General features: G+C 41.2%; 1 protein-coding gene across 5 annotated transcripts in view; it reads right to left on the bottom strand.

The window, feature by feature from the left end:
• The window catches only part of akap9 (A kinase (PRKA) anchor protein 9), a 67764-nt gene that overhangs the window by 24349 nt on the left and 17900 nt on the right, over nucleotides 1-25515 (bottom strand). For 4 of the 5 annotated variants that reach the window (XM_084920231.1, XM_084920235.1, XM_084920233.1 and 1 more), the window contains 17 exons: nucleotides 24491-24646; nucleotides 24134-24289; nucleotides 21140-24013; nucleotides 19858-19920; nucleotides 18318-18456; nucleotides 18073-18143; nucleotides 17834-17954; nucleotides 17540-17637; nucleotides 17048-17153; nucleotides 16215-16437; nucleotides 14853-14904; nucleotides 13677-14012; nucleotides 13171-13452; nucleotides 10307-10434; nucleotides 9927-10114; nucleotides 6292-6524; nucleotides 624-786 (listed from right to left, as the gene is read on the bottom strand). In XM_084920231.1, coding sequence (XP_084776357.1) covers nucleotides 624-786; nucleotides 6292-6524; nucleotides 9927-10114; nucleotides 10307-10434; nucleotides 13171-13452; nucleotides 13677-14012; nucleotides 14853-14904; nucleotides 16215-16437; nucleotides 17048-17153; nucleotides 17540-17637; nucleotides 17834-17954; nucleotides 18073-18143; nucleotides 18318-18456; nucleotides 19858-19920; nucleotides 21140-24013; nucleotides 24134-24289; nucleotides 24491-24646 — 5389 coding nt within the window. The remainder of the gene's footprint in view (nucleotides 1-623; nucleotides 787-6291; nucleotides 6525-9926; nucleotides 10115-10306; nucleotides 10435-13170; nucleotides 13453-13676; nucleotides 14013-14852; nucleotides 14905-16214; nucleotides 16438-17047; nucleotides 17154-17539; nucleotides 17638-17833; nucleotides 17955-18072; nucleotides 18144-18317; nucleotides 18457-19857; nucleotides 19921-21139; nucleotides 24014-24133; nucleotides 24290-24490; nucleotides 24647-25515) is intronic. The other variant, XM_084920232.1, reaches the window with a different exon arrangement.

Here is a 25515-nt window from a genome sequence, read left to right as displayed (position 1 = left end):
CGACAGTGTAGTGGATGTAGTGGGTCCCGTGAGTATCTGTGTGAGCATGCATATGGGTGCAACAGCTGACCCTCATAGGGCAGCTGTCTCTGACATGGACAGCCAGGCCCATCGCAGCATTCAAACTACTTTACTGGACTTTAACAGCTTAAATATTTAAATTTGTTCTCTCGTGATTACTCTCACCACCATTCACAGTCCTTCATAATGTTGTTGTCACACAGATGCAATCAAATGTTCAAACACAAACCCAAAGACAGGCTCAGAAACAATAATTACCATTTGTTGAGTTCTCACCACAGATGGCCTCTCAAACAGCTGATCCCATCACTCCCCGTGACAGCCTCCAACCCCATGCACACACGCGTTTCCACTTAATGCAGCTCTCCCCATTTTCTCTAATCATTCGTCAGACTCACTTTATCACGTCATTGATCAGAGTCTAAGAGGCTACTGTAAAGGAAGTGTGCCTTACAAGGCCCACAAAGAGCGAACGTTTCCCTGGCTCACATTAAAATTGATCAGTACTTAAATTAAAATGAAGCTATAGCTCAGTTCCTTCAGTCACTTTGTAAGAATGAACATAAACTAGAAGATTTTCCTACATAAAAGTAAAACCTCACCCTCCGCTCGGTGAAGTTCCAGAGCCAGCTGCTCCCGTGCCCGAGCCTCCTCCATCACCCTCTCCTGTAGCTCCTCCTGCTTCTGGAGGAGCTCGTTCATCTCCTTGTTGTGGCGGAAGGACTCCCGCATCAGCTCAGTCTGGGTCATCCGGGCATGTTCGACCTGAGAGGAGAAGTGGAAAGAGATCATCTTTAACAAGAATGAAGGTGTCTTTACAGTAACGAATCTTAATGTTTCAAACATTACTGTGAAAATGCACTATTTCATTAAAGCCCACTAATTTTACATACAACTTTAAATTTTCTACATCAGTGAACAGAAGATGATGACCAGGACATCTCTCATTGAAATGAAAAAGTTAAATTTTGGTTTGGACAGCTTGATGATTATTTGTGCATCGTTTTTATTGTGATATAATTGTGCCCCACATATAAAAGCACTTTAAGCCTCTTACTGCTGATGTGTATGTCATTTTGCACAGATGTCAAATTGTGATAAACCACCTATATGCACATATTGATTAGAACTGACGTGCAGAGGAGGGATAATGGACACACTGGACATATCATGTTGAACATGCAGGAGGAAAATATGAAGATCACAGAGAAGATCCATGCATGGAGTGAAGGAGGACATGCAGAGGGTTGGTGTGACAGAGGAGGATGCTAGGGATAGGATGAGACGGAGGAAGGTGATCCTCTAAAGCAGGGGTGGGCAACTCCAGGCCTCGAGGGCCGGTGTCCCTGCAGGTTTTAGATGTGTCCTAGAACCAACACAGCTGATTTAAATGGCTAAATTAGCTCCTGCAGTTCTCCAGAGACCTGGTAACGAACTAATCATGTGATTCAGGTGTGTTGACCCAAGGTGAGATCTAAAACCTGCAGGACAGCGGCCCTCGGGGCCTGGAATTGTGTGAAACAAGGCTCGGGGGGCCAGAATCGGCCCAGCAGACTTCAACCCGCCCCCAATGGACAACTTTGGAGAAGGTAAAAGGCAGCATAAATTTTGGACTTTTAACTATATTTTCATAAGTTTTACAGCTTTATGTTTACAGATAAAAGATTTCCCACATGGGCATTCATTAGACACCAAAATAATTAGGCAATAATTCATCTTCTTTTTTTAATAATGGGAGGATGGGCTACACTGTATCCATTACACACTATTCATTGTACACATGGATACACTTTCTGTCATTTTACATATTTATTTCTTACAATTTAAGATGTTTTTCATTTCATTACAGCAGCATTTCTTTACAATTATACTTCTTTTTCTTATATTAAGGTATCTTGAGGATTAAATGTGTAGTGAAATTTCTTTACACTGACAGAAAGGGGATCCCAAAAGGTTGATTCGGTTCATCTGGACGTAGCATTTTCAATGGGAGAAACGTTTCGTCACTCATCCAAGTGACTTCTTGAGTCTCAGCTGACTGCAGGTTTCCCCAACCTTTCTGAGACAGAATGGGCCACACAAGTGAAACTCCCCTATTACAAGGGGCTGTAAATGGCTCACAATGTAAAATGAATTTGACATCCCTGCCCTAATGGGAGCAGCTGAAAGAAGAAGAAGATCCAGATATCGATTTGAAGTGTATCCATCAGCCTATTTAAGAATAAGATTGTCAACTTGTCCAACTTAATTTCACCACAGGGGGGCTGAAAGCTGTCCCAGCTGTTACTGACCTCAGAAACACCTGAAGCCAATTTAGAACAACCACACAACAGTGCTAACCACCATACCACTACACTGCCCATCTTTCAAAGGATTTACAGCAGAAACAAAAACTGGCAAATCAAATTAAGTATGTTCAAAATAAAAAAGTGTTCTGTAAGTATAACAACCATTACAAATGCTTTGACAACAGCGTTCAGCAGTGTCTGTGTGCAATGTTGTTATGATAAACTTCAACATGTGTGCTGGCATTGCGTAAAGGGCCAGCTAAAGTGAGTAATAAACTGTGGTTATGTGCAGGATGTGATACAATAATTATATCATCCTTGTGCAAAGACCTGCTGGTCATGTGACAGAAGACATATTTTTCTTGTGGACAGCTATGAAATCATTAAAATGCAATAAACCAGGAGCACACTACCTCATTCCACACTACATTTTCCATAGATTTCCATATCTCCCTGAGCAAAGGTCTGATTGTAAAATTATGGGAAGTGGTAACATGATCCTACCACAGAGAAGTTATAATCGTTTACAAGTGTGCCTACGTGGAACGGTTCAACTCACACCTGAATATGTAGATCTGAACTACTGAGCTGTAAAGAGCAGCACAAACAACCTCCACAAGTATAATTTACACACAGTCCATCTGTGGGTTACCAGGTGTAAACTTACTGTATAAGGGGGAGTGGGCAGGGAGATTTTGGAGACGACTTTAAGAAGGTGGCCGCTAGTCCTGTGATTGACATGTGAAATCTGTGTCTGCACCACCACAGCGTTTTTCTCATTCAGCGTGCTGCAAAATGGGAACGGTCGAGGAAGGGGTATGCGAGATTCCACCTCGTACACATCCTTGTCCTCCCCTTCGAGCCACGTGCTGCTCTGCATACTCGAGTTCCAATAAGAGCGATATGAATCCATGGTAGACGACGTACGGATGATGGGAGAACCTCACTTTGAATCTTATCTGAAGTCATCAAAAAGGATTTCCAGGTGCTGTTATCCGTCAGGCTGAGCTAGGCAAACTGAGAATGACAATGAAGTCCAGCGGGGGATGAAGGCGTGAATAGTGTTGTGGATAGCTCCAAGCAACAGTTTCTATGTGTTTGGTACGCTCAGCAGAAGAGTAAACAATCTTTGGAGGTGACATTCACGTCAGCTCAATCACATGCTTTCTGGTTGAGGTAGAAAGTAATCCAGGTAAATGCTGAGAGAGAAAATCATCCGGTGAGGGTGAGGATTTTATGATCCTACTAGAAAGTGTCATCCTCGGCAGCAGGTGGAAGTCATTTCTGGGTCCAGCAGGTTAAAGAGCATTCCTGACCGTGACTGCAGGAGGTATGTAAACACAAAGATAAGCATTTCTTTGCTCTATGCCTTCTTTAAAGCTCCCCAGCCTTCTCTCTGCTCTTCTTTTTCTTCGAAGTGAAACCATATCATACCACTCAGTGAAGCTCACACCCCCACATCTGCTCCCGCCTGCTCTCCTCTCCCTCCGCTCGCTTTCTCTCTCTGGAGATTCATTAACAATACTATGCCGCTGTAGCAACCCAAACCTGCCGGGAAGCCTCCCACTGGCCCCCTTTTTAATTGTTTAGTCCGAGCAGCAGTCGGCCAAGGGTGAAATGACAGCGCTCAGATCTGTAGTCACTCACTCTTTCCTTCTTACTTCCTTCTAGGGTTGTTGTCATTCCCTCTCCACGCATGCTCCCGTGCTCTTACCATAATATCCCTCACTACTCTCCTGTCAGGCGAGGTTTAATTACTACCAGCGAGAGATACTCTCACACTGCTAAACTTCCTTTACCCATCTCTACGCTTCTGCCACAGGGGGGAAAAAAAGAAAAAAGATTCAAATCCAAACCATCCAAAAGCATTTTCAACAGACGAGGGCACTTTTTCCACTTCCTACATTCATCACAGAGAGCAGGATACTGCTGGGAAAAAAAAAGTGGGAGGGAAGCAGGTGTGGCTTCAATCCTTAGAGCCAGAGGGCTAGGTAGACTTGCAAATAGATCTCACACACACTCCCTATACACACAAATAACCACAGACAAAACACACTCCCTTCAGAAAGCTGTCAAACCAGATTCCTTTTTCTGTGCACAGCAGCAAAAAAAAAAAGCAATTAAGGCTTTTTGACACGCTGCCTCTTGGTTAAACCTAAAGTAAAGTCTCCATTTGTAGAGTCAACTTTTGAATTTGCTGCACACGAGCAATTTCCACATCTCGCCCACGTATAATGGGAGTGGGCAATAACCACGCAATCACCTTCCCCAGGCAAATAATTTACAGCGGTTGTTCAACAGACAGTTAACATTCCTGATCGGGCTTGTTACATCAATCCAAGACATGATCACTTAGCACCAGCCAGAGACAAGACAAATGAACACAGGATCAATAGCAGCAGGAAAATCACTGAGACGCCATTAGAGGCTTTGTTGATTACAAGTTTATGGGTGCGATTAATCGCATGTACTTGGAGAAGTACACACAAATTAAAAAGCAGCTTGTAGAAACTTCAGTATTTCTTTACCGGAGAACAAATAAGGATCATTTTCACCTTGTAGCAGTTTCTTAACAACCTTTATAAAATTATTTGGTCTATATGATGTCAGAGAATGGTTAAAACTAACTATTTAAAATTACTAGAGCACATGTTTCTCTGTTAGAAGAGTTCTGGTATTGCTGCTTAAAATTATTTGGTAACCCAAATTATTACTCTTAACAAAATTTGTAGAATATACCCTTTGAAAAAACAAGCAAACACGCCAAAACCCCTAACAACCAGTGATTCCATCAATAACAGTGTGGTGTAAATGGATGCTAAAACAACAGCCTGAAATTTCTTTAAAGCTATTTTTAGATTGCCACGATAAAGCTCACTCAAGCATGAATAACGCATGAATTTCAGCCGCTGGGGTGATACGCTGTGCATTCAGTTACTGTAACACGCTCACTGGCCTAGTTAGACTGGCCTCGTCTCTGCGCGTTGTCACAGGACATGCTCTACGTGGATGGCCTAAGGGGAGGGGGATGGAGTTGTTCTGGTGGAACTGGACTACGATAGGCTGGGAGGCCGGACAAAAGCTCTGTGTAAATACTCCTCGTATCTACAGGCAACCGCTGGGAATGAGGCTGCTCTTTTGTGTGCGAGTTTCTAGACAGGACAACTTTGTTGCCAGTCACATTCTGCCACCTCATCCCTATTATGTCTCCATGAACAGGAGTAGAACGGGAGAAGGGGAGCGGGGTGACGGAGTTGAGTGTGTGCATTTAAATACTTTGACAAAGCCTACATGTGTCACTGGAGCTTTCTGTTTATTGGTAACTTTTAGAGACATAAACACAGGGTGATTCATGAGGGATTGTTCTGAAACCTGAACCCACAGAGAACCAGTTTCACTGGACAGAGGACAATAAGCTGGGGCAAGGTGTCAAAATGAGTCAGAGCAAGAAAAATGTCAAATATTAAAGCTTGTGGTCTCCTGCTAAACTTTAATTTATTATCACTTAATGAAGGCTTAATTAGGAGAATGATACCTCTGGTTCCCTGGAAATGGTTTTTATGAGTTGGTTTGCTAATTAATGAAATAAACTGAGTTAATCGGTTAGTTAAAGAGGTACTTTTGGGGGATTTTTGATCTTTGGAGCAAGCCACATGAGCCGTTTCCCCTTGTTTCTAGCCTGTATGGTAAGCTAACTTCCTGTCAGCTCTTCCCTCATATTTAGGGAGCAGTACTCGTCTTCTTTTGCAAGTCTCAGGATGCAGAGAGTACCAGTAAATATCAAAAAAATCAAGTATTGTTTGGGCTTTTTTATTATTATTATGCATGCTTAATTAATTTTTTTTTATTATAATTGGGTTAAAAATAACTAAATCTGCCCATTAAGATAAGACTCACAGGTGAGCTACCCAATAAAAAAGTTAATAAATGAATGGAAGGGGACAACTCAAATCATTAACAACCAACAATGCTTGGGGTATACCTGGTTAGTGGTGTCAGTGATGGCCATCAACATTTTCTCCAGAGCTGTCTGCAGTCGGCTGCTGATTCCCATTAAATATTCCTCGTTCTCGAGCTGAGGCCCTGCCCCGAGCAGCAGACTGTCCATCATCTGCTGGGACACTTCCAGACCCTCAGGAGTCATCATCTCTCTGGACCACATGCTCACATTGTCTGCACCAGTCTCACCGCCCTGTAAACGTCCTGAAGTATAACCTGGAATTTAACCAGAGCAACAGAAGGCAGAAATGCATCATGTTTGTTTCAACGTGTGCATATTTTAAGTTAAATCTAATAGTCTGTATCTAAAAGTTCAGTTAGGGCCTGAGTGGTGCCTAATTTGAGATTAACCAAAGTACTGCGGGGAAGCAACATGGACTCACAGATGCTAAGTAAGGACGCAGCAGTTTAAAGCTTCATGTTTGATAAGCATTAAAAATGCTAGTCATATGCCAAAGAGTGCTAAATATATAACCAAAATAAGGGTGAGCGTGCACACATCATCCAGTTCAAACTGGGTCCAGCACACTCGCATAACTGCCCGTAACACAGCTGACAGATTATGTAACTCACATTATGTTATTAAGCTCATAATCACACAGTATCATGACAGCAGAAGAAGAAGGCAGCGCGACATAAAGATGCAGCACAACAGGACAAAGCAGCTTCTGAAGGACACGAGCCGGTTTTATTATGACGCTGGTTTCTCTAATTGTAACTAGAGATGGACCGATCCGATATTACGTATCGGTATCGGTCCGATACTGACGTAAATTACTGGATCGGATATCGGAGAAAAATAAAAAGAATGTAATCCGATCCATTAAATATCAAAAAAGCACCTCACAAAACTTGCGACACGGCGTAACTCGGCTCATAACCTTAGCACATCGCAGGAGTACGGGTCACGTGATAGAGTGGCTGTGTGTATTTGTAGCCTCGCTAGCAATCCGGCATTTCATCTTCGAGGAAGTTTTCCCAGAGAGAAGTAAAGCAAGTGTGTAAGTTCATCTCTGAATGTTTGTAAAGCATTCCTGCGTTAAGCTTAACAACCGATATATGGAGTGACTGCCTCTCTCTCTCTCTCTCTCTCCTGCTACTACTTCAATGTGAAACTGATCAATGATCAGCTGATCGGCTTTTCTGTCGCGAGTCCGTCTCTCTTGTTTGTTTATCGCCCACTTCGTGGCAGAAAGAGGAAACCAGCGGCTGAACAACAGCAGCACGTTTAAGCTTGATAAGCTGTTGTTAGAATTTATTTAATATTACTTTCTACACCAGGATCTTTTTCTACGCAGCTGACGGCTGGTAACTGTGCAGGGGCGGCTCTAGCAAAGTTTAGCCAGGGGGGCCGATAGGGCATGAACAGGGAAAAGGGGGCACAAAGACATACTTTTCTTTCTTATTCTCAATTAAAATGTCGAGCTTTTCATAAATAATTATCTGAATCTTACACCCAAAGTTTTAATCTGATGTAAAATGTATAGAAGTCCATTACTGTATATAGTAACTGTTAAGTCTAATATACCCTAGTAAGCTATAGTACTTTTTCCTTTGGGAAGATACCATCTGTGCAGTCTGCAATTCTGTTGAAGAAAGATGTTGAATCTATTTAATTATTCTTGAAAAATAACTGATTTCTGTGTATTTTTTTTCACACTGCATCAAATTATAGTTGATTACGTCGATTAAGCATCATGAGGTGGAGGGTGGTTCCCTATTTTTATTTATTTATTTATTTTTTTGCTGGGAGTTTTAGAACCCTATTAGTTAGGTTGCTTAATATTTCTGCTAAGTACTCTTTAAAATACCAGAATAGGGAGGATGGAGCAGGTTTAAGTTTATTAGATTGATCAGTTTTGCTGAACTATGAAATATTTTGGGTGCAGTGTATTTTCTGCATACAGGTATAACAGAATAGCTTTAGTGTTTTTTTTTTTTTTTAAACTTGAGTATGAACTTATACAAAAAGCAGCAAGATATAAAAAAAAACAGTTTTATTGATTAAAAAACACACTATATCGGCTTCATATCGGTATCGGCAGATATCCAAATTTATGATATCGGTATCGGACATAAAAAAGTGGTATCGTGCCATCTCTAATTGTAACCACAAAAAACGTGTGAAACCCAACTGGCTCTGTTCCTAAATGAAAGACTTCTTATGCAACCTGGTAACAAAACTTGGAAGAGTTCACACTGTGGGGGGTAATGCAAAACAAACTAACAGAAAAGTTAATGAATTAATGTGGCACAAAAACACTTAAAGCGCTGTAGTTGCTGTGCAACACGGGCACACTTATGTGTGGTGTTTTGTGACTTTTACAGGTATTTGTTGCTCAACTGTGTTTTAAATATGTTTTCATTAAAAAGGGGAAATGAGATAAAGTGCTGCCACGGTTGCATATATAAACGTCACACAGGTAGGTGATTCACCAGCTCCAACTGTTTTGCATGAAAGTATGTGATAAGACCAACCCCGATCTACCGTGCATACACGACTGACTGGACTTTATGACCGATATCAGTCATGGGAAAACAAGCTTTTGAGAAAACTTGTGCAATAAAAATTAAAAAAAGTCTTAAGTGTTACGTTGAATGCCTCCTAGATAAGCACAACCATACTTTTTAAAAATACTTTTTGGCTTTTTATTCCACTTTGACCTGGGCTGAAAATACCTGCAATCAGCAAAAGTCTGTTATAATAGGAATTTGTACAAAAGTGCCAAGAATGTGTTGTAATCTTCAGTGTCCTCTTTAGAGGTAATATTTCCCCCCAAAAAATAAAGTAAGAAGAATAAGGATCATACTCGCTTGTGGACTCCACAGATGGGTATTATTATAATGTTCTTATTATAATATTTCTCAGTCTGTTTGGAGAGTGCAGGCATACGGGCGGACATGTTTAGTGTCTGTGCAGTGACAACCTGAAATGCATGCATGATAAAGTCTAACATTGGACTTACGCTAGGTTAGCCAATTAATCGTCTAACCTCTGATGTCCTATTGATGACCTGCAGGTCACTGATTACTATGAGCAGCTATGTTTTTTAGGAAGTATCAAAATAACAAATTAATCCAGGATCTAAAGGTAACAAGAGACTGTGTTGTGCTTAGCCTCCATGGAGACATAACCCTCACCTTCAATCATCCATTTAGGTCAATCTAATACTTTTCTATCACCTCAATTATACGACCATCAGCACTGTTATCTGCATCTGATCGCATTAAATGTTCGCTTGACAACTTTTTCCATAGAAGGCAACTCCTTGTTCAGGCACATGGTACTGCATTTCCTATTAATGACAGAAGCAATTAAATTGCAGCTACAGATGCTAAAATAACTGTGGATATAGTGTCATTGCTATATTTTGTGTTTTGAGCGAGACTAATCAAATTTGAAATTCAAGTCTAGAGTTTTAAAGAAATCTCAAGAAATTAATCAGTATAGTTTTTGATGATGACTTTCGTACTACAAGGTCAGCTACTATCAGCAGTATTTTTAGTCCAAACACATAATCATATTTTGAAGTTTTGCAGTCTGCTCTTTCACTTGTTTGTTTTTGGCTAATAACTGGATTCAGTATTGAATTACTGCTGAATCTTGATGTTACTCACCTGTGTTATAAAGTCGGAGTGGCTCTGTATTGGCTGACTGTGTGGTGGAGTGGGGAAGTTGTGCTGCACCGGAAGCATCACGCAGACTCTGCATGTGGAGGCCCATCGTTTCCTCTGCTGCTGCTGTGGTCTTCAAGACTTCAACCAGCACCTGACTGAGCTTCATGTTGGCTTTACGCAACAAGTTTCTAAAAATCATCAGAAGATGAAGAGTTAGTACTAAACTCATAAAAAAAACTGAAGAGGAGTTCACATGTGAACAACTGGATAGATAAATATGTGTGCGGCACTCAGTCAACAGGCTATCATAAAAACAAACTGAGCATCTGTCCACACAACAGTGATGTGTTGATACTGAGAAAGTATGAATGCAGAGGTACCTCTCAGCCTCTTTATCAGAAGAATCTTCGTCGTCCTGTGAAGACCGTTTGCGTTCATCAGCCTTGGTTGTTCCCGACTCGCCTGGATCGCCGTCGTCCTCGGCTTCTCCATTACCGTCATCTTCCTTCTTTAAGGGTTGGACGGGCAGCAGAGAAAACACAGACAGCAGCCCCGTCATTGCAAAGTTTCGGCCGCGTAAACACTCCTGAAAACTCTCGACAGCAGCGGAGAGCGTGCTGAGCGTGTGCGACCATTAGTAAAAGTGAATTCAAATCAGGCCCAGCAAGGCGCACATAGACACACTGGCCTTTTTACAAGCGCACACAAAGACACACTTTAACTCCCTTGGAGCTGAGAGAAACACTACTATCTTTGTGCTGCTATGGCAACAGGTGCACCTGAGGCACAAAGACTGGCAGAGGCGATAGCTCCACCTCCTGGAAGAGCAGCAGTAATGCAAAGTTTATCCCATCGTTGCCCCCAAACAGTTAGTTTATGGGATCAGTTTACTAGTTTGGCTCAAATCATAAGTGACAAACCAAAATAAATAAATAGTTGGAGACATCATCTTACTGCAAAACTGCTAACTAATGTGGATCCAGACATTCTACTGGACTGATTACATGCCAGGTGTTAATGTAGTTTGCAATACGAGCGGTAGTTATTTAAACTATTTCAGCACATGTTTTGCATGCTACTGTTTCCTAATATTCTTTAGTAAGAACACAGCACTGCACACTGTGACACCTGAAAACAGGAAAATGCATTTAAGGCACTGACACTGAAACCAAGGTCAGACTGTGAGTGTCTGTGGTTTGTTGTAGAATATGCAAACTACCTTAGTCATGCTATTTCTGAGTATTACAAAATCAAATTTAAATGGATTTTTTAAATTCTTTTCCTAAATGGAACCACAATTAACAAAGCTGGTTTAAAAAGTAATTGTGCAATGTCTCGGTCACTCCAGGGAAAACGCTGCTTGGAGACAACAGCACAACCAGAGCTATTGCTACCTTGTGTTATGAATTTGAAAATCTGTTGCCATCTATAGAAATTCACATTAGCTAATAGCATTCAGTCCAGTCAGAACCTTCTAGATATGAAACAGAGACTCAGATGGTTTAATTTCAAACCCCCTCCTTCCCCCAGAAAAACAGGCAGTTGGCACTGCTGCTTTTAAATAGGACTACAACCAGAACATAACCAGGGTAACCAGCTGAGCGTGGCCGACTTGTCTACTTTTCTAAATTACCCAGAAATTATTTGCAAACGTTCACACTGTCTGAGCGTGATTGCAGTCAGCCTGAGCCAGACCGACCGTTTGGAGGCAAAACGGCTCAACTTTTCATTGTAATTGCCATGCAATCAGAAGTGGTCAACCAAAGGCTACGAGTATTGCACACTCAACGTCTGAGTAGTCAGCTTGTAATTAGTCTCTAAAAGCAAAAAACACTAGATAGTAACTGATCTTTTCTAGTTGTGTGGAGGTTGATATTTTTCCAATTTCAGTCAGACTCTGGCTGAACCAGGGATCTCTTTTGCACAGAATTCATTGATATAATAAACAACTGATAAATATGCATTAATCTAGAAGAATATATATATATATATATATATATATATATATATATATATATATATATATATATATATATATATATATATATATATATACACACACACACACACACACACATATATAGATACATAGATAGATGTATGGATAGATAGATAGAGATATACATCTATCTATCTATCTATTCTCTGCTATAATATGAATATTTATATATTAGAGCCATTACCTATATTTTGTGAACTTTGTAATATATTGTATTATTTAATTTTGTTTATTTAGTTACTGTTCTAATTGTCTTGGAGCAACTGTAACCACATAATTTCTTTAGTGATTAATAAAGCATTCTGATTCTGAAAATTGTACTTTTGAGATTAAACGGAAAGCTTCAGCATCACAGTTTGTAAAAAAAAAAAAAAAAAAAGACAAAAAAGACAAAAAAAAGAGAAAAGTTTTTGCTATTTATTTCTGTGGATCATTAAAATGTGGATCATTTCTACATCTTAATTTAACTTTGAAAATGTCTCTGCAAAGACCCAAAGTAAATACCATAACACATATGAATAATTTAAGACTCAGATGCATTTTTCTCATCATTACAGTTATTTTAAACCACTTACTGTTGTGCATGAACGTTTTTTTTAAGTATTAGTAGTTTTTTTTTTTACTATACTATATTAGAGAGTGGGCTGGAGTAACTCATACCACAAGGAAAACTCAAAATGACAGCCTCTGCTATCACACAGTTAAAGCTTAGTCATGCAGTAAATGGCTGGTGAAGGCAGGAGGAGTGCTTTGAAAAATAACATTATACTCAATCAGCACATGGAAATCAGGGCACGCAGGGTAGATAGTTGAAACTTTACAAATTTCATAAATTACGGCATCATTTGACTAACATACTTAAAAACTATTTTTTTAATGAAGTAGGTGTGTGTATGCAAAATGTGAAACTATATTGTAATACAGAACCAAACTGCTTCCTCCACATTATTGATTAAAGTTGTGCATATAAAAAAATCCCAGATTCAGGAACAAAATTCAAGTTCATAGTTCTCAGGTAAGAGTAGCCAAAAAGCAATACTACTCTTACTACTTAAAAAAAATAAATGATATATAACTTAGATTCAATCCAATAGATGCAACACCTGAACTGTGACATGGTACATCTTAAAATTAATGACAGCAGCAAATAAGTCGGTCAGAGGGAATAAATGCATGTGTGATGTTGGTTGAAAGTGGAGAGCAGATACACACATTGCATATGACGGCTGAGCAGATGGCACTGACCTGCTCATGTCCCGATTTTGCAGATTTCTGCAGCTCCTCCTTTAACTTTCTAATCTCAGTGTCCCTCTCTACGAGCTCCCTCTCCAGTCTCTCCCTCTCAACTTCTTCCAGCCTGCTGCCTGCAGTGAGGGAATCTCTGGGAGTCGGCTCCTCTTTCTCCCCGTCCTCCAGCGCCTCCTCGTCCGACTGGGTCTGCATGGAGGAGCTTGTCTCACGGGCACGCTTGTTGATTCGAGCCAGCTCAGTCTGCTGTGCAAACTCCACAGACATCTGAACTATAGCCTAAAAAACAAAAACAAAAAACCCATGAAGACATTTTCTTCATGATTTTGTTTAATGTGAGACACAATGGAGATCTAAAAGATTCATTTTTGGGGTCCACAAACTACACTATAAACGTCCACGACCTGAGGATCAAGCCTCTGAAAACAAGATCACACCAGTTGATCTCAGTGGCTTTCTCGAACTGATGTTTGCACAAAAACTCATAATACATGTCCACATACTCTGGCGACTTCCTCCTCCACTCTCTCCCGGTGTTGCTTCTCTTCCACGGGGACCTGCGCGGCTACCCCGAGGCTCTCGGTGGAGCTTCCAGCACCGCTGATCCCGTTGAGATCCTGCTCTCTCTCTGCTCTGCCTCCCGGTCTCCCCTCCTGTTCCCTTTCTTCTCTCAGTCGCCTCAGCTCATTGCTGTGCTGTTCTTTGAGAGTGGCGACTTCTTGGAGGTACTTGTGATAGAGCGCTTTCCTCAGTGCCTGCAGTTGTGCTGTCAGGCCTGCAGACCTGACAGATCGGTACAGCTCCACATCTTCCTCTGACAAATCCTCCCCACTCAGCTCCTGAAAAGAGTGAAAGAAGTCAAAAAGTGTACAACAGCAGCAGTGTGTTAAAACGAAGCAAGCTGTGAAGATTTGAGTAATGAAAGTTCCTTAAGACGGTTCCTGAAATAACCAACTCCTCTAGTTAAACTCCCCCCATCCTTCGTCCACTGCTAAATACAGCAATTTTTTCTCCCTGCCTCCCAGACATGATAAAGAGATAAAGCGATGTCTTGCGTTACAATACAGAAACACTTTCCACTAACACACTACCACTCTGTCTTGTGATGAGACATTCCTTGTCTATTTCACAGTCATTCGCCTTCCTTGCTGCCTTGCTGCAAGCTAGACGCTTCAAATCAAAAACATACAACGTCGGAAAGTGCCAGATTTTTTTCCTCAGTTTATCCCCACTTCTGTCAATCTTCCTCTCTTATCTCTGTGTGAGGATGTGAGAGCCTGAAAACATGAGCCGTGCAGTTTTGAGGTCAGAGGGAGTAAGAATGACAAACTGAGGAAAGAGAGAAGTTGAAATGGCTTAAATAGACCGCAGTTCATTCACGCAAGACAGAATCCTCCTTTCATGCAGCCACCAAAACTAGAATACGCCCGCTTGGTTAAAACAGCGTTATGCAACGTCCAGCCCCTTTTAATCGTTAGATATAGGACTAACTCTCGATGCTGGTTGTGGAATTGAGGCGGGGGATTTAGGGCACGTTTTACCCTGAAGGCTTCAACTGTTCCCTCCTATCCTCCCTTACTGTCATAGCATCTTAATGCAAGTTCATATTTCAGCTTGTATTACGATATGCTGCGTGTGACGTGGAAGACTTAGGAAGAGGAAAAGTGGGGAAACCAAACCTTTAGTTCCTCTCTGTGCTCCTCCATCCTCTCAGAGCCGGACTCTGGAACACTGGAGAAGCAGAAGGAGAACCGTCAACTCAAGTTTTATTACATTATTATTGAGCCTGCATGCTTTATCTATCATTTCACACAAACGTTGTGTCTTTGTCCAAAAATGTATGTAAATGATCTTTTCAATAATTAATAATGAGGCTAACAGATAAAATAAACAAAATTAAATATGCTGCAACTCATCATTTTCGCTTTTTAAAAAAAGGTTTACAAGAAGTTCATTAAGTCAAACGCTGCTGATGTAAATTTACTATTTATTTTTAAATAATGTTTAGAAACAAAAAAAAAAAAAAAAAAAAACAATTACTGAGTGCAACTCTGCCCCTATGGAGTAATGGAGTAATTTAAGTAAAGATATATACGTAAGAATAATTTACTTGGATATAAAATTGTGACTGAATTCCACATCTCTGGAAAACTTTTATTAGACTTAAGTCAGGAGAGGAAAACAAGCTTATATTTACAATCTGAAACAGTGGAGGGCAGCAGCGTCTTAGTTATAAAAGAAAAAGAAAGAAAGAAAGAAAGACTGATTTCATGCATTAAAAATATATAAATATGTATTTAGTTTATTATATCTCTAACTCAAAGTATGTAGGAAGTATGAGCTAGCACATAAAGGCTAACTTTACTGCCCTGGAAACCAAAAGCTGGATGCGTGAAAACGGATCGATGGAAGACACAGGATATATACAGTTCAGAGATCACGTTTGAGATACAACTGCTTACAATTTGGCCACAAGTTTATTTAATTAAAGAAAATGGCACTTAGCGTGTGGATTTCTTTTTTTATTGCCTCCCTTCTCTCTGAAAACCACATGTAAAGGCTGACAAGGTACTTTCACATGTTTGTGGGCGGCCTAGTGAATATTTCATTAGTTAAGGCTTTGTTGTCAACTGAAGTGGGTCAGGTAGCTTCCACGTGCTGCACAGGACGTGCACACCAGCTTGTGTTTGAAGTTATCTTTAGTACAGCCACTCATGTCACTTTGTCTGTTCAGACTTGACATACACAAACTCGGCCAACTGAGCATTAAAATGAGTCCGTGTGTTTAAACGTAAACACGAGATGGTATCAGCGCAGCTTCAGTGCTGTTTAAAAACTAAAAAGTCTCACATGAAACAACAATGGAGTGTAAAGTCATCTATAAAAATTAACTTTGGGGTTTTAAGTGTTTTACAGTTTTTTCCCCCCAGTGAAAAATATCTTATGACTTGTTTTTATCTGTGCAAGTTTTCTTCACAAACTAATTTGTCTTAAAATGCGTATAAACATTTAAATAGGGTCTCGCTTAACTGCCACATCACCTGTATTGGGTGGTGACCTCCTGCAGTCGCTGCTGCAGCATGAAGAGCTCCGTTGCGTATCGCTCCTCCGTCTCTGTGGCCTGCTGCTGGTAGTGAGCTCTGAGACGCTCCATCTCTTGCCTGTGACTCTCCTCCAGCTGCAGCTGCTTCTCCTTGGCCTCGGCCTTCAGCCTCTGCAACTCCATGGTCAGGGAGGTAGATGCACCGGGCAGCTCCTCCAGATCTAATCGATACAGAGGTGAAATGTGAAACTAGAAAGCATCACAGATTTAAATTGATTAGAAGATACTTTTATGTTTGTTCTGGGAATGCAGCCTGCTGCAGTGCCAAAAGCCTACATGCATATATCTAGCAAGAAATGAATGAGCAGAGAAATAACTTGGTCACAATAACATTTACAGGTAAAAGATAAACTAAATATTTCTGGACAGAAGAGTCAAAACGTTGTTTTGCTGTTTACTGCATTGCATTTGCATTCTTTTATACACATTTGAGAAACATAAACAAACAACGCAGTTTATGCAAAAATTAAAAATGCACCATGCAAACAGGACACCAGCTCAAAGTATGAGGGACCTTCTGGGCACAACAATCATCACACACTTCGACAGCACAACTCTGCAACACTTTAAAGCCTGCAGCTGCAGACAGCTTACAAGAGAACGAATAATAGTGATCCTAAACCTGGGATCTTTAAGACGTATTATTATTATTATTATTATTATTATTATTATTATTATTATCATCATTACACACTTACATGAGCTTTTACACAGTAGCTTGACATATAATAGCGTTTAATTTTTTATCAGAAAAATGAACTCCAGATTTACCTTTGCTTGCTGAGGGGCTTAAAGAGGCGACCTGTTCTCGGAGATCAGAGATCTCCTTCTCACTGTTGCTCTTCAGCTCACTGAACGCTGTCTGCAGTTCATTCATCTGGAAAACAACAGATTTAGTGGGGCTCTTCCATGCATACTTTAATCTTTACTGGTCCTCAAAACAAACACTTCAGAGCTATAAAATATTATTTCCCATATAGAATAATTTCCATAGCAAAACCTTTTACTTTTCAGTTTTATACTAACATAAAATGATACAGCACTATTCATGCACTGATGCATGCAGTCCAACCTGCTAATTAAGAAATTTCACAGCCAATGAAACTACATAAACAATTCTCATTATTTCTGCTGTGAACATATTCAGATATTTGATAATGAAATATTTGATTGTGATAAAACAAAAGCTCAAAGCTTGGCTGGAATTAGCTTGTAGTGTAGAACTGAAGCACAGCTTGTGGCTGCGGGTGAGTAAGTTTCTACCTTGTTCCCATCGTCTCTCAGCAGAGCCTGGAGCTGTGAGAGTCGACGATGTTCCTGCTCAATCCTCTCTCTGACCTGCTGAAGCTCTCTGTAAAGCTCTAAAAATAAAAAGAAAGAAAAATAAAAAGAAGGGTTACATTTTGTTTTTGTATCCGAGTGTGCACCTGCAGCGGGTGAGGTAAAAGCATTTAGTAGCCACACAGTAATTAACGGTGACCCCGTGGTGCCGCATTCAGGAGACCCGTGTGTTTTATTACATGCAATATTTGTTTAATGTACTCATTAAAAGCGTACCTCTGGCCTCCAGGATAATGGAGGTGGAGTCACTAGTTACTGGTTGTTCCTCTGAAGTGAGCGGCTTGCTCTCTGCATCGACGCTCACCAAAAACTTTTCACCAAAGATTTTTCGAAAAGACTGAAAAGAAACAAAGATGAGGCTGAATGAGATAATAATGAAGCCCCACACTTTTTTTTTTTTTTTAAAAAAAAGGGAAAGGATTCACCAAATTCAAATATTATTCCTTAGTAATTACCAGAATAATCGCAGTGCATTCTTCAGACACGGCTTGCATCACATCCTGGTATTTGAAGCTTTTTTGTTCATCTAAGAAAAACAAGCACAAAAATTATGTAGGTAATATAAAATCATACAGGTTTTGATGTATAACTATAAGCAGGCGGTATTAAAAACAAAATTGTGGAGGACACATGAGCCCATCAGATTGCTGCTCTGCTTTGCCACAAACACAGATGCACACAAAGCTCTCTATCTGCTCACCGCGATCTTTCAAGCCCTGCAGCTGCAGCTCCAGAGAGCGTGTGCGGGCATCGGTCTCCTCCTGCAGCAGCTCAAACTGGGCAGCGTGGATCTGAGACAGGCTAATGCGCTGGGCCTCCATTTGCAACCTGCACTCACCCTTAAAGCAGGAAGAAGAGATCATCTCATCAACATCAAATAACCCATAATGGGATGTGTCTTTTCATACAGATATTCAGTATATGTATGCTATTAAATTTAAATATATATATATATATATATATATATATATATATATATATATATATATATATATATATATATATATATATATACACACACACATACACACACACGTACAGAATTATGATATTTATATACAAAGGAAAAAAAGAGAATTAAATATAATCACATATCAGTTATAATTGACCACAAATTAAATTATGCAGAATACTACATTAATGTAATAACCAGAAGACATAAATTATTAAATAACATAACGCCAGCAATCATATTTGTTTGGCGGAGCCGTGATACGAGCCATCTGTGTTTAGGATGTGAGGTCTGCTATTATCACTTCTTTAACGAGGAACAAAAGGCCCACGGTGAGGCTTCTCTCTCTAATTATGCATCGTGCATTAGCACAAACTCATTATGGTTACACACTTGTGAACCTGCGATTCTGTTACCTTTGATGTCAAACGTTTTAAAGTGCACTCTACATTCTGAACAGGGTGTACTTAAATGACGCCATCTCCCCGTTCGCACTACACCTGACGGATGCAGAGCAGAGATGGTCAGTGCCTAACAAGCAGATGGCAGCTGTGCTATTATGTGACGCTGCTACACGTAACAAAGTAATCTTTTAAAAATTGCTTCTATGGTAAAAATTACATATTTTTACTCCAAATACTGAAAAAAGAAAAGCTCAAATATATAAAACAATTCCCATATTTGTTTTTAAGAGACTTGCTAAAGTGGGAATGGAGTGGTTTTATTAAGAAGTAGTCTACAGTCTAGTTCCTAATGTTAAACTGAGGTTTTTACATGTTTACAGAGATTTTAGGAGCATTTTTTTTTTTTTTTTTTTTGGGGGGGGGGGGTGTCAAGGATTATCCCCAGCTGCTCCCTGACATCAAGGACCATTTTACTTTGAGAAACAGACTTCCCCCCCCCTACTGTATTCCTTACAGCATGCTTTTCCTCTCATGACAATTTTTCTTTTCAATTTTTCGTGAGGCCGTCTGATACGACTGCTGATGCAGAGTTTATTTTTTATTTTCCCTGGTGAAAATTTTCTGCCTACACAATAAGCACATCTACTTGATAATTTGAGGCACGTCGAGTGTGGAAATGATCAAATCTCGTTGCCTGTACCTACTCGTGAACAGGAGGAATTTATTCATCAGACGGGTGTAGGATAAAAGCACAGGTTGCACTGTACTGCAGCTGTATGAGCGGGTTGTTTTTTTAAAAATATTTTGACCTTTACATCGCACTGTTTGATGCATCAAAGCAACTGAAAACCAAAAGGCAGGATGTGAGCTTAAGTGACATTTACATGTTCGGTCGGCTCTCCCTCGATAGCGTGCTCTGAGCCGCCGGTCGGCCCATGTCCGCTCACCTAAAGAAGCAAGCAGAGTAAACATATTGTAGTTTTTAAAGCTGACATTTTCCCACAAGCGCTCACAAATAAGACAGCAATGAACAGAAAGGTAAGATGCACTGCTATGGATCACTTCCTGAGTGGGAGCATGGAGTACATCTAGTAACTCTTTCCTAAAAGTATCCACTACACTTTACAATGGATGCAGGGATTTTATAATCTCCTGTTTAACCCAGCATTAACTCTACGCAGAACATCAGTAAAGTCCTTTAAATAGAAATGTGGCTCTTACACTGCAAATCAACTACATATCTACTAAAGTAAAACTTTAAAGTGCTGCGTTACATTTTTAACCCTTGCTTTTTTTGTATTTTGGGGGTTTTGCATGTTTGGCTTTTCCAACCCAGGAGGTGAGAGAAACTAATGACGAGGCACAGATGTGAAAATGGCAGACAGACACCGTACACGATCTTTTTGTACTCTTTGTGCATTTGTGACACAGCTTGAAGTGACACAGACACAGAAGTGACTGGGTTAAAATGGCTTCTCACCTCAAACCCTTCACTCCCTGCAAGATGGAAAGAAACTAGAATGTACACATTTCTGCACAACTGCAATGATTCAAAGCTATCAGAAGACTCGCTGACTGCTTTTCTTCCCCATTTCCAGCCAAAAAGCAACATTATTACACGGAGTTTGAGGAGGAGCTGATTATAAATATTGAATAGCGCCTCTTTAAAAAGTAGAAATGAGCAGAATATCAATGGACACTTCAATGCAACATGCAGGCTGCATTGAGCGTGCATATTTCCCACAATTACCTCGCTGAATGGTTAAACTTGAAACTGTATCTTTCAGCACAGCAGCCTGACTATGTTGCTCAGTGCTACCTTTCAGAGCAAGCCTGAAGGCAATCTGCAATCATAACTGTTTCTCACTACAGAGAAAAATATGTCAGCGCTGAAACGCCTCAGTCACATTCTCTTCAATATTTCAGCAAGATCTGGCTACGAATACACAATCAGCACTTTTTTTTTTTTTTTACAAAGCTAATAATAATAATAATAATAATAATAATAATAATAATAATAACAGTGTTAACACCAAGTACCCCAGCATTAATTGTGATGCAGTTTTAACTCTTTTCACAAGCTCTTTCATCATTTAGACATATACTGTAAAAAAGGCAAAGGAAAACGGTAGCAGCGTGCTGCAGCAGATACATGTGAGTGCCTACCTCTCTGCTGATGTAGCCTCTGCCTCCGTCTTCCTGGTATCCGTCAGTGGAGTCCTCCTTACCGGCCCCCTCTCCTGAACGAGACGCAACCTGTCTCTCCATCTGAGGCTGCATCTCATCCTCTGCAGCACTTTTAGCTCTCTCTTCTTCAGTCGCTGCCTCCTCTTTCTCCTCCCCTTGTCTTTCTTCTCTGCTTTCTAAAAGAGCTGAGCCCACTTTGCGCTCCTGCTTCGACCTCTGCCGCCTCTTGCGCCTGCTTGACCCTGAGCCTGAGGATTTCTGCGGGGAGGATCGTCCTTCAACAGGTCCCTCCCCCGAGGACTGCACCGCTGCTGGGGACGGAGTCTGTGAGAGCCTGTTGAGCTCCAGAGTCTGCCGAATGGCGTCTCTCTCGTGTTCAGCTGCCGGTAAGAGGGACTGAAGAGCCTTGATCTCTTCCTGCAGAGACTGAATCTGAATGTGATGATCCACCGAAGAACAAACTGGCTCAAGAGCTGCCTCATCTTCCTGGAGCTTAGCTTTTCTCTGGGCATCCTGCCCTCTTATCTGCTCTGTCGTAATCTCCTGCTTCTTTTCCAGTTCCTTCTCTAGAATTTCATTTCGGGCAATGACCTCCGAGTTTTCTTGTCTCACTTTCATCAGCTCTTCTTCCAGTTGTCCCACTTTGCTCTCTGTAAACATTAATTGCTCTGTAACTTCAGAAAGCCTTCCAGTCAGGCTTTCCTTCTCACTCAAAGTAACATTAAGCTTCTCCATTAGTTCAGTAGAGTGTTTTTCAATCACAGCTTTATCAGTTGTGTCCTCCATGTTGCTGCTCTCCTCCAGCTCTCGAATCTGTGACTGAAGGCTGGCAATTTTTGCCTCAAATTCAAGCGTCTCCTTCCGTGTCCTCTCTTCCAGCTGCGTCTTTGCCTCAATGAGACACTTGTACTCCTCCTTCAGCTCCTGATAATTGACCTCGAAATTCTTTTCAGCAAAAGAGAAAGTAGTCCTCTGCTTTTCTACTTCTTCCCTAAGCTCAGCTACTTGTTGCTGGATTTGATTGTTCTCTGCAGTGAGTGTCTCAATTGTCGTGATTTTTGAGCCAATGTCTTCTTTCAAAGTGTTATTTGATTGGATCAGCGTCTCCTTTTCCTGTTCATGCTCTTTAAGCTTGTTCTCCCAGTGCTGCTCTCGCTCTTTTGCTTGGTTTTCAAGTACGTCCGTCTTTTTTAGTATTGTATGCATTTCAGTCTCCATTCTTGCTCGTTCTTCTCCACCCTTTCTGAGTTCCTCAAGCTCGACCTGGAGCTCTTGGAGCTGCTGGACGAGCTTGTCTGTTTTAGAGCTGTGCAAAGCCATGTTCAGGTCTTCTTTGAGTCCAAGAATCTGGTGCAAAAGTTCATCCCGCTCTGTGGCAAATTCTGCTTTCTCCCTTTGTAACAAACGCACTTCTTCTTCATAACCAGCGCGCAGCTCATCCAGCGCTTTCTCGTGTTTGATAGCAGCTTCATTGAGAAGGTTTTCTGTGTTTAAGAAGTTCTCTCTTTGCAAGTCTTCCCTCAGATTGGTGAGCTCTTCTTCATGACTAAACAGAAGCTGGGTCCTCAGTCGTTCCAGCTCTGCTTCCTGTGACTCTGCCATGCGGTCCAGCACAGCATCCTTTTCCCTCTCCATCATCTCCAGCTTAATCTTGTAATTGGTTATTTCAGATTCATGTTTAGTTTCAGCTTCTTGTGCGGCTTCCTGAGCAGCAGACAGCTCACTCCTCAGATTGTCAATGGTCTCTTGGAGCTGCTGCAGCTCAACTTGTTGGCTTTCCTGAGAGAGAAGACTGTGGGATACCTGCTCCACTTTGTCGTTAGCTAAATGCAGCTCTTGAAGAAGACCATCCACCCTGGCCTGCAGGCTGACCTTCTCTCTGGCTACTTCGCTAAGCTCCTGTCTGGCTTTTTCGTGCATAGATTGAAACTGCTCTAAAGTTTCTTGGAGCTCCCTAATCTTAGTGTTAAGTGCACCCACCTCAGCAGCACTGCCAGTGGGAGTTTGGGACAGTTGTTGCGCTTTTAGAAGCTCGAGCTCTGCGTGATGTTGCTCAGTCATTTGCTGCACCCTCGCTGCATGCTGCAAATTAAGCTCCTGCTTCATCTGGACAATTTGCTGGCCGTACATCTCGTCCAGCTCCGCCCTGAGAAGCTCCAGCTTCCTCTCGGTCTCTCCCTGCATTTTTTGAACGGTGTCACTCTCAGATATGCTGCCCCGGTGAGAACGCTTCTGCAGATCTTCGACTGTGCCCATGAGCTGCATGATTTCATTAGATGACATTCGCTCTTTCTGTCTGGAGGTCACAAGTTCACTCTTACAAATTTCCAACTCCTTTTGCTCCGTCTCCAGTTGTAATTTACAACTCTCTACTTCATTTTTATAACTCTCCAAGTCAGACCTTGTGCTTTCCAACTCATCCAGATATTTTTCCAGCTCAGATTCCTTTACAGCCATTCGCTGTTGGAGCTCGCGCAGATGTTTTTCTGAGGTCTCCAGCTCATCTTCGAGCTGCGTAACGGAACAGTCACGTTCTAAAATGACTCTCTCCTTCTCTGCTATAATGAGATCTTTCTCATCTGACTGCGGTATAATATTCTCATCTGTAGTCCTTCCCACATGAGCAAGTTCATCTCTGAGCAGAGTCAGTGACCGCTCATGTTCTGTGATTATTGCAGTTTGCTCTGAAATTAACAGATTTTTCTCTTTCAGTGTTTGTGCAAAAGACCCCTCTGCTGCTCTCAACTCTGTCAGTGACTGCTCCTGACTCGAAATAACGTTTTCTTGTTGAGCAATCAGCAAGTCCTTTTCATTTATCCTTTGGATAAATGATTCTTCAGCTCTTCTCCCTGACTACAAAGACAATTACATCTTAGAAATGCTTGGGCTACATTTAAAAAACACACTGTGCAACCAATTTAATTAAACACAAAAATATTAACATGTAGCGTAACAGACAAGGCAACTTCTTACCGACTCCATCTCACTGATCTCTTCCTGGAGTTTTCTGACCTCAACATTCATCTCGTCCAACTGCTGTTGGTGCTGAACAAGCTGCTGCCGGGCCTGTAGAAGATCAGCCGCGGTGCTGCTGTGGCTCGTATTCCTCAGTGTCTCACCTGCCTGTAGCTGTGATTACCAGTCAGATAAGACAGTACAAAAAATAAAGGGGAAAAACACAGGTCCAGTTTATAAAAGTTATAAGACCACCTTATCACAAATATGTATTGCTTATCAGACTTTAAATTACAAACAAAAGTATCATATTAAAAGTGTAAGAAGTCCAGAACAGATAAACAGTTCAGTTGATAAATATGAAAGTATTTTTACCTGCTGGAACTGAATTTGTAGTTTTTGGCTTTGCTCGGTCAGCTCCAAAAACTCTTTCATGATCTCATCTTTCTCTTTTCGGGCCTGCTGCAGGTTGGATGTGAGCTGGGTGATGATGCCATCTCGCTGCTTCAGTGCTGCTTCAAACTCCTGCAACTATAAATTTAAAATGGAATTACCGTAATTGTCGGGCTATAAGCCGCTACTTTTTGCACAAGCTTTGAACCCTGCGGCTTTTATTCAGGTGCGGCTTTTCTATGGATTGTCCATGATTTTTGTCATATCGTAAGACGATTTGTTTTGTTTATTCCGCTGTTGTACGGCACTACGTTGCCTGGCGGAAGGGCATGTGATCAGACACACAGTATCGGGGTTCAAGAGTGGTATGTTGGTCACATGTCCATCCGCCAAGCAACATAGTGCCGTACAAGTAGCGCGAAAAACAAACTTCAAAGTAGCGCTACGCGTTCAGCGGGAGGCGTGGATGACGAGCGGCGATAAACTTGCGAAAAGCAAGTTATGCTCAACTCCACCGGTGGAATCTGACAGCGTGGAAAAGTGTGAAAACATCCATGATCACCAACGGATTTCGAAGGGCTGGACTGCTGCATGATGGAGAGGAGGACACCGCCACGGCCCTTCTGAGGGTGTTCGACTCTGACACTGACAACGAGGATTTGTTTGGTTTTGAAAGTGACAACGAAGGAAAGAAGCTGAGAGTGGATGACGTAGCCATCCTGAGCCTGTTCGTATCCGACACTGGAGAAGAGGACTTTGGTGGTTTTAGTGCGCAGGAAGAAGAGAAAGATGGTGGTGAATGACTGACTTTTCTTCTTGTTAAAGCCGTGTCGCTGCACCTGAGCCTAAAAAGTAGTCCGAATCTATTTTTCTGGTGTGCTGTAGGTTATTGTTATGTACTACATTTGTTACTCATTTATGAAGCACAGTACACGTTTCGTACTTGTAATTACTGCTAATTGTACATATACCTAAAAACTTATGCAAATATGTACCCATAACTTGTT

Source organism: Perissodus microlepis, chromosome 22 (genome assembly GCF_051167445.1).
Source record: "Perissodus microlepis isolate ML-2025 ecotype Zambia chromosome 22, ASM5116744v1, whole genome shotgun sequence".
Lineage (NCBI taxonomy): Eukaryota > Metazoa > Chordata > Actinopteri > Cichliformes > Cichlidae > Perissodus > Perissodus microlepis.
This window is presented reverse-complemented; position numbering and strand designations above follow the sequence as displayed.